General features: G+C 32.7%; 2 protein-coding genes across 2 annotated transcripts; one reads left to right on the top strand and one right to left on the bottom strand.

The window, feature by feature from the left end:
• Window positions 1-1,185: 1,185 nt before the first annotated feature.
• LOC126742109 (uncharacterized) lies at window positions 1,186-2,834 on the bottom strand. Its single transcript, XM_050448660.1, has 3 exons — window positions 2,761-2,834; window positions 1,590-2,056; window positions 1,186-1,520 (listed from the first exon to the last, which is right to left on the bottom strand). Exons 1-3 carry the CDS (start codon window positions 2,832-2,834, stop codon window positions 1,186-1,188), a joined length of 876 nt encoding a protein of 291 aa, XP_050304617.1.
• A 1,441-nt stretch (window positions 2,835-4,275) lies between these two features.
• Window positions 4,276-9,214, top strand: LOC126742103 (uncharacterized). Its single transcript, XM_050448647.1, has 3 exons — window positions 4,276-4,641; window positions 4,761-6,296; window positions 9,174-9,214. The coding sequence occupies exons 1-3, from the start codon at window positions 4,548-4,550 to the stop codon at window positions 9,212-9,214; spliced, it is 1,671 nt and encodes a 556-aa protein (XP_050304604.1). The 5' UTR covers window positions 4,276-4,547.
• Window positions 9,215-9,447: the final 233 nt, after the last annotated feature.

The following is a 9,447-nucleotide window of genomic DNA, read 5'->3' as shown; positions in this document are numbered from 1 at the left end:
GTTTAATGGTGCGACACTGTATAAAAGCTAAATTTAATTTATCATTCCTGCGTTACTCGATCCTTTATTGCATAATGCGAGAAACAAGGACACGAGACAATATGTACTCTACTTTGCGTCACGTGATCGGCCTGCCCGAGGCCAATCGAAGTTCTCCGCTTTAAGCGGAGAACACATATACGCGATCACGACCACGATCGCGATCACGATCACGATGGCGATCAGACGCGTCCAAAGTAAAGAAATGTAGCCGCACATACTTGTCGCGACCTGTTAGCGATACGGTGGCGTTCTGCAGCGTTCGATCGCGCGTTCCTCGCCAGAAAGCGAGCAGCGGCGATCAAACGCAGCAGGTTACGTTGATCGCGGATCGTAAGTTAAAAAATGGCCGATTTCACGGAAGAATTTATTGAACATGTAAAGAAACATGATGTTTTATTCGATATGGCACATCGTGATTATAAGAATGTTCGTATTAAAAATAAAGTATGGGACGACATTGCCAAGGATATGGGAAATCATCATACTGGTAAGTAATAAACTATTGTTTTGTATACACATAATATATTTGTTAATTTATACTTAGCTACACATATAAATAAATAAATTAATTTATTGTACAGGATGTCTCAAATTCGTGGCTCAACATGGGGAACTCCGTAACTATGGGAGGTTGGTTAAATTATAGAAAAGTTGCGAAATTTTGAGCCTAATAATAATATGACATTTAAAAAATTAATAAAACCCGAACGGTTCCAAAAAAAATTGAAAAAACTATCGTCGTATTTTAAAATTAGATCACAAAGAAGCTTAGAAAAACATTAAATCAAATTTTCAACATTTTGTTTTTTTTTCTTTTTATCTTCGGGACCGTTCGGGTTTTATTAATCTTTTAAATGGCAAATATGCCGGCAATGGCAATATGCCTAACGATAGTTAGACCTAAAAATGCGCAACTTTTGTCTAATTTAACCAATCCTGTTATGGAGATCACCCATAGTTACGGAGTTCCCCATATTGAGGCACGAATTGGAGACACCCTGTACACTGTTCAAGTCGTGTTGTAAAGTAATTAAAGAATGTTTAAATAAACCAAGAAGTAAAATCTTAAATATCAAGAAAAATACTTAACAATTTCATACTTTTGGACATAATATGTGTAAGTTTATTATGAGTGACATACTTTTACAAATTACTGAAATGGGAAACAAATTTTTCACGTATCCCAAACACTAGGTTTACCGCTCTTCTTCTATCAACTGGCAAGGGATGGAATACCTGTACTGGCATATCATTGTGTTCTTGTAGATTAAGATATTTTTGGTCAATATTTTTTTCCCGTAAAAAGTTGTGTAATACACAGGCTGTTTTTACAAGCTTTGTAGCCGTGTTAACTTTTACTTCTAAGGGTCTAAAAAAAAATCTCCATTTGTGTGCCAGTATGCCAAAAGCGTTTTCCACAACGCGACGAGCTTTACATAGATGGTAATTGAATTTTTCTTTATTACGGTCATATCTCGCTTGTCTGTAGGGAAATGGTCTCATTAAGTAAGTACTTAAGGTAAAAGCTTCATCCCCTATCAAAACACATGGAACCTGATCATATTTACCGGCAAATGGCCTGTTGAGAGGAATATTAAATGTGCCATTTTCAAATCTTCTTCCCATAGCAGATTGCTCGAAGATACCTCCATCACTATTTTTACCACAGGCACCAACATCTACACAAATAAATTTATATTCAGGGTCAACAATCGCCATGAGAACGATTGAAAATTTTTTTAAGTAGGAAAAATAATTTGATCCACTATTTTGGGGACACCTGATTGTCACGTGCTTCCCGTCTATGCTTCCTAAACAGTTGGGAAATTGCCATAAGTTTTCATAGCCCAAAACTGATTTTTCCCATACCTCTTGTGTGGGCTCTGGCATATAAATTGGCTGCAGTTTACTCCATATAACAGTGCAAACCTCTTCAACAATTATAGCAACTGTTGAAAATCCCAATCGAAAACTGTGACCGATTGTTTTGTAAGAGTCGCCGGTTGCCAAAAATCTAGAAAAAATATGGTGTCTTCTCTTTCTGATACCAATAGTTATTTATGTTGTAAGGGTATTATGAAGATGTTTATGCCCCCGAAGGCAACAATCTTACAAAGCAGAGGGCCTTTGGCCCGATTTGTGAGTTGCCCGTGGATATAGACATCAAGTAATGCCCGTGGTACATACCATATTTTATGTCCTACTTCATAAAATTCCAAGTTAAATTAAAAGAAAAATTAAAATCACGAAATTTTTACCTACATAGTTGCTAAATAAACAAAGTATGTTCATTATTGTTAAGTGTCAAAGTCAAAACTTAATTAATTTCATATAAAATCATAAATTTTTCATAAATATCGAATAAAACCTCCCTAAATGCTGCCAAAGCTGTGGCAAATCTCATTCCCAAGCAGTCAAAAGACTTATACAATAAAGAATTTAAAAGGTTTTAGAATGATTTATTAATTAGTTATTTCTGTTAATGCCCTAGGGTATTATATAGCATTTAATATGTCTGGTAACTATGATGTTATAAAATAATATTATACGAGTAGGACATAAAAAATATTTCAGCAAAAGGTATTAGCAAAAAATATTTCATTGTTAATTTAGATTTATTTAAACGGGCATGTTTTAATGGTGTACTATTTTTATTTGCAGGCGACGATTTAAAGAAGCGCTGGAAAAAATTGAAGGATTGTTTCTCAAAACACTTACGCTCCGAGAAAACCCGAGCTGGACAAGCAGCTAAGTCGATCTCTCGCTATAAAGCCTGGCCTTGGGCACAGCATATGGAAAGTTTTTGACCTTTCTTACAATTTGCTGTAACAGATTCTAATATTGCTGATACCAACATAGGATGTTTTTGAAGGTGGTAGACAATGGTACAGTGAAAACATCTTGTCGGACTTGCATTGTCTTATTTATTTAATGTAACACGACGTTTCGGTTGGTAAGTATCTCCAACTGTTATCAAGTGTAAACTGATACACTTGATAACGATTGGAGATACTTACTGTCAGAAATAAAGTGCTTTGCACATACTTTATTCAGGGAGCGCCACCTATTGATTGGGCTTATTAATACAACGTATGCCGTGGCGATGGTTGCAGATGTGAATTGGGCTGATCTTATGCTGAACAGCTGCGAGGGTGGTAATTGACAATGATATAGTGGGTGTGTGGCTTTGGTTCTTTTGTTGTTTTGATGCTCTGTGCTAAATAATAATTAAGGTATGTAATAAGTATAAATTAAGTTCATCTTAGATGTTTAATAAACTAGAAGTGTTTCTTAATACTGTGTTTTTGTTTGACTCGCCATCCGTCCTAAAATTCCATCATATCCAATAGGTTATGGGCCCAGCACGCTTCCACTGAAAATATTTTTTAAATTAAAGAAAAAAAAAGGATGGGCAGAGTTAAACATAGTTCATACCTATTCTAGAAGGTTAGACGAAAATTTATAGTTTTTAGAATAAAAAGTTATTTTTTTTATGTCTAAAAATAGAACATAAGTTCTCCAAGAAAAGTGTGAGGTTAAAAACATAGTGTGAAAAATCACAAGTTTTTGCAGAAAGTTAAAAAAAAAAATTCTCATATTCTATCGTTAATTGGTGGTTTAGTTTTACTTTATGTATCAATAAAGTAAAATAACGATAGTGGATTGCACAAAAGAGAGAATTTTCAAAATCTTTAAGAAGAAATGATTAAAATAATGTTTTAATAAAAACAAAAATTGTTGATGAATTGACATGCAAAAGATATAGTTTATTTTATTAAGTGGCTTATAGAAATTGGGATGTAAATTGTTAGATGTAAATGCAATTTACATACTATATCCATAGATGTTTTTAGAAGTAGAAGTTTAGATATCGATTGGTTGAAGTAAATAAAACTTACCACATACTATTATGTGTATAGACTTGTAGATGTAGATGCACAGCCCCTTTACTACTAAATTAAAATAAAGATGGCTGTGGTAGATGTTTCAAGAAGTTTAGATAGTAAATTGTTCGAAGTAAATGCAATTTAAAAACTATATCTAGTATTTTAAAAAAATGAAACAAAAGTTTTAATTTTATTTTACAAATAGAGTATTGAGCATTGCATATTTAGTTATATATTTTTTTTAAAGTATGACATGAGTATGTAAATGGATAGTTATTGTAAAATGAATAAATAAAAATAATCGTTTTTATGGTGAAATCTGTGGTACAGAAAGTAGCTTTGATTCGATTACACAGTTGTTATTTCGAGCGTTCAGCTAATGTGTTACATGTGCCCGTACGGCCTTTTTCAAATGTTTCGTATGCTGTGCTACGTTACTGGGTAAGAAGGTGTGCGTGTTGCATATTGGTGTACGTAAAAATAACGACTGATTTCAAATCTTTTATGACTTGCTGTGCGATCATAACGGATGAGAAATAATTACCTCAAAATAAGTTTGGTATTTTTTTTTTCTCTTAGATTGTAGAAGATAAGAGAAAAAAAAAGAAAGAATAAATCATGAGTGGAAATGCAGAGCAACCAACACTCGATGGCAATGAGGTAATTCAAACTGATACTCCAATAAACCTGACAGTTGGCCAAATAAATGCAGGTAAAATTTTTTTTTTTTTGATGAGTAAACAATTTAATAGACGTATGGATATGAATTTAATTCATATGTTTGTATGAAATCCAAACTTTATAGATGAAATTGTTTACTGTCCTTTTTAGAGCAAGGAGTGTCTGTAAGCTCTGTCATGTCAATCGCTACTAATACAACCACCGTAGCTACAACATCAACAGCCACAACAGAGTCAACTGCAGACCAAGAGGCTACAGAGACTCTACATAGAAGTTCTACCAGCTCAGAAATGTTTAAGTTGCTGCAAATGCAAAGGCAGAACTTAGAGTTACAAAATAAAAGTATAGAATCAATGAAAATCTTGATGGAGCATGTCCGGATGGTTTCAGAAAATTTTCTAGAAGCCGAAAGATTCAGAATAACAAATAGAGGACAGAGCCGTATGGAGAGTTCATCTAGAGTAGAAGAAATACGACCACAAGTGACTGATGAAGTTCTTGACCAAAATATTACACAACTAGATGTCACAAAAGTCTTAAGTCAATCATTAACAACATTAAAGGAAACTTTAGATTCAAATAAAAAGTCGCAAAATTATCATGTTAAAAGAAATTACATTTTAACTCAAAAGGGTGACATAAATATCTGGTTTGATAAACTTAAATCAGATTTGAATTCTAAAGAGTTGTTAGATGTAATAGATGGAACTGTAGAAGGTCCAGTTAATATAGATGAACAAACTTCTCTGAAGAGAAAACAAATAGTAAGAGAAATTATTACTGGTCATATAGATGATAAGTACTACAAGAAGATTCTTAATACACAAGATCCCAGAGAAATTATTGAAATGCTAAAAGAATCTAAACGTGTTGAGAAAAATGTAACACATTCATCAGTCAGAGCAAAATTATACAGTATAAGATTGCAGAAAAATGAGAAAGTAGAAGAATTTTGTAATAAATTTGATAGCATTATAACTGAATATGAAGCTTGTGTAAATGCTGTCCCTCTAGAAGATGAAGAAAAGAGGTCTGCTTTTTATCAAGCTGTTTGTGATGCAGTTCCAGAGATCAGGGCATCTGATGTAACATATAGAAGAGTCACAAAGAAAAACATGACTTTAGAAGAGTTAAAAGCCACTTTATTGGAACTAGAAGCAGAAAGACAGTCTGGAAGTAATAAAAATTATCAGCAAGATGTAGTAGTACATCAAGCAAAACGATTTAAATCTGACAAAGAAAATGAATTAAAATGCTTCAGATGTAATAAAAATTATCATTTTCAAAATGATTGCCCATTGAAAGACACTAACCAATGGTTTTGTTATAAATGCAAACAGATAACAAATCATAATGGAAAAACATGTTTTCAATTTAATGCTGGTACGTCCAATAGAGGATTGATGAAGAAGCAAAACTTCACAACTGATAGAGGTAGAGTTAGAGGCAATGGTAGAGCTACGTTCCGAGGAAACTTTAGAGGCAGAGCTAGAGGCAATTTTAGAGGTCGAGGGAACTTGAAAATAAAGCAAAAAGAAGGGGACAAGATACCAAACGCAAACAACACAGGAACACATTTAACTATTAATGATAACACTAACAACATTACATTTATTGCGGACTCAGGAGCAACTGAGCATATTATTAACAAAAGCTTTATTTTAAGTAATTTTGAACATTGTACAGGTGAGGTAATAAAAAGTGCAAATAAAAATAAATCAGCTGATATAGAGATAGATGGCAAAGGTGACTTGTATTTAAAATCAAAATTAAGTGTAATAAAATTAACTAATGTATTGTCGGCTGAAAACATAGCTAATAATTTAATATCTTTAAGACGTTTCGCTGATGCAGGTTTAGGCATATATTTAGATGATGATAAGTTAGAAATTTTTGAGAAAGAAACTGGTGAAAAATATCTAACAGGTAAATATGTTAAACCAAATTGGCTCATAACTTTAGAGGTAAAATCTAATATAGACGATGCAATATCTGATTATACAACATACTCATGTATTGCTGAAATTGTGTCTCTAGATGAGTTTCCTGAACAATCTCATACAATTTTAAATGATATAGATGATGCACAAGTGCAAAAGACGGAGGGAGAAAATCGAGATTCCTTAAATTTAAATTCGTCTGAGATTGGGAGGGAGATTCAAAAAGAGAAACTCATAGAGGACGATGTAAACAGCAATAAAATAGATAAATGCACAGATTTCATGTTAGATGAACACATATTGAATAGAAAGATTTTAGATTTAAATTCAACTAATGCCATAGAAGAATTTAATAATATTAAATCTACTGAGTGGAAGACACAACATGTTAACAAAACATTAAAATTAGATGAAGGCATGTTATGGCACATAAGATTAGGGCATCCTAGTTTGAATTATTTAAAAGAATTAAAGAAGTCTAACGAAATGTTGAAAAATATAAAATTTGATGAAAATATTTTACAATGTGAAACATGTATTTTAGCTAAAATGGAAAAATTACCTTTTAAAGAAAATAGAGTACGAGCAGATAGACCATTACATACTATTCATGTAGATACTATGGGAAAATTTAAAATAACTTCGTTCCCAGGTAGTTTTCAGTATATGATAGTATTTATAGATGATTATTCGAGGTTTGCTAAAATATATTCCATTAAAAATAAAAATGAAGCAGGAAGTAAGTTAGAAGAGTTTATTAAAACAGTTAGAAATTTAAGAGATACAAATGAAAAGGTTTGTTATATAAGAACAGATAATGCAAAAGAGTTTGTTGGTGGTGAGTTTACAGATGTAATGAAAAAAGAATCTATAGAGGGAGATTATGCACCTCCATATACACCAGAGTTAAATGGGGTTGCAGAACGATTTAATAAAACTATACAGCACAAAATAACAGCCTTGTTAATTGACTCAGGATTGCCAAAAACATTTTGGATCCTTGCCGCTGAAACAGCTGTGAATATGTATAACAGAACACCACATAAAACCAACAAATTTGAACCACCAATAAATAAACTCAACCCGAAACTCAATACACACTTTGACAAAATAAAAAGATTTGGTTGTTTAGCTTATGCAAAACTTCCTATGGTTGAAACAAAGTTTTCTGAGAAAGCCATAAAAGCAATATTAGTTGGTTACTCACGAACAGGATACACCCTGTGGGAACCAAGTTCTGGCAAATTTCTAAACTCGAGGCATGTAAGGTTTAATGAAAAATTAGTGTACAAAGATGTGAGTACAACTAAAAATACTAAAGTTATAGAAGTAGAAGAAGAAGACAAGTTAGATGTAGATGGAAAAGAGGCTGAGTTAGATGTTGAGGAAGAATCAGAAAATACTGACAAGAGTTTATCAAACAAAAAGGCTAAAAGAGGTAGACCTAACAAGCATAATTTAGAAGTTAATGCACAAAATGAGGTTTCTTCAAAGAAAATGAGAATCTCTTTAAGAAAAGCAAAATCCAACAAAGATGATAACTTTGTATATGCCACAATAACTAAAGAGGTAGAAACATTTAAAGTAGATGATGAAATAAGACATGCCATGCTAGCTTCAATCAACAAAGACCCTCAAAATTATAATGAAGCAATGTCAAGTGAGGAGAGAGTTGAATGGAACGCAGCAACAAAAGAAGAAATAAGATCTATAGAAAGGAATAATGTCTTTGAGATTGTTGATCGACCTGAAAACATAAAAGTTTTAGATTCTAGATGGGTTTTTCTTAAAAAGACGGGCAAAGAGGGAAATGTTATATACAAAGGTAGATTAGTTATCAAAGGATTTCAAGATAAAAATGATTATGAAATTTCAGAAACATATGCACCTGTATCAGGACTTCCATTAGTAAGGTCAGCTTTATCAATAATTAATAAAGAAAATCTAGATGCAAAACAATCTGATGTTAAAACTGCCTTCTTAAATGGTGAACTAAAAGATCCCATTTATATGGAAATTCCTGAAGGTTATGTATGTAACTTAGAAGTTAAAAAGACCAAAGTATGGAAACTTAACAAAGCCTTGTATGGATTAAAAATTAGTCAAAAAGATGGTATGAAAGATTCTCAGAAGAAGCAGTCAAATTAAGTCTTGAAAACGACATAAATGAACCTTGTTTGTTTACTTGGAGAAAAGATGGAAAGGTTGCTTTCGTTATATTATATGTTGATGATATGATCACTGCGAGTAACGATCCTGAAAAGCTACAAGAGATTACTACTCATTTCAATAACACCTTTGAGATGAAAGATTTGGGTGAACCAGAAAATTTTCTGGGTTTAAAGATCAAAAGAAATAGAGAAAAGAAAGAAATGATGATTACCCAATCTGAATATACAGAGAAGATTTTAGAGAGGTTCAATATGAAGACATGTAATGCGCAAGACACACCTATGATAACTAGACAAGTCAAAAACAGAAACCTTAGAGGTAGAGAAAATGAAGTAGAGGAAAATAAGTATGTTTTAACAAATATACCCTACAGAGAAGCTATAGGCAGCTTGTTGTATCTAGCAGGAGCTACAAGGCCCGATATAGCGTATTCTGTGAATGTATTGTCTAGAAAACAAAACCAGCCAACAGAGGAAGATTGGACAGAAGTAAAAAGAATTTTCCGATATCTTAGAGGAACAACTAACTTAGGCTTAAAATATACTAGTAATTTTGATAAGTTAGAAGCTATGACAGACGCTAGCTTTAGAGATCAGGAAAATTCAGCATCAACAAGTGGATATGTAATCCAACTTTATGGTGATACAGTAGCTTGGAGAAGTCACAAACAATCTTCACCTACTACTTCTACATGTCAGGCAGAATATCTTGCTATGAGTGAAGCT

This window comes from Anthonomus grandis, chromosome 1 (genome assembly GCF_022605725.1).
Source record: "Anthonomus grandis grandis chromosome 1, icAntGran1.3, whole genome shotgun sequence".
NCBI classification, from domain to species: Eukaryota; Metazoa; Arthropoda; class Insecta; order Coleoptera; family Curculionidae; genus Anthonomus; species Anthonomus grandis.
Note: the sequence above shows the minus strand (reverse complement) of the source record. Positions and strands in the feature narration are given on the sequence as shown.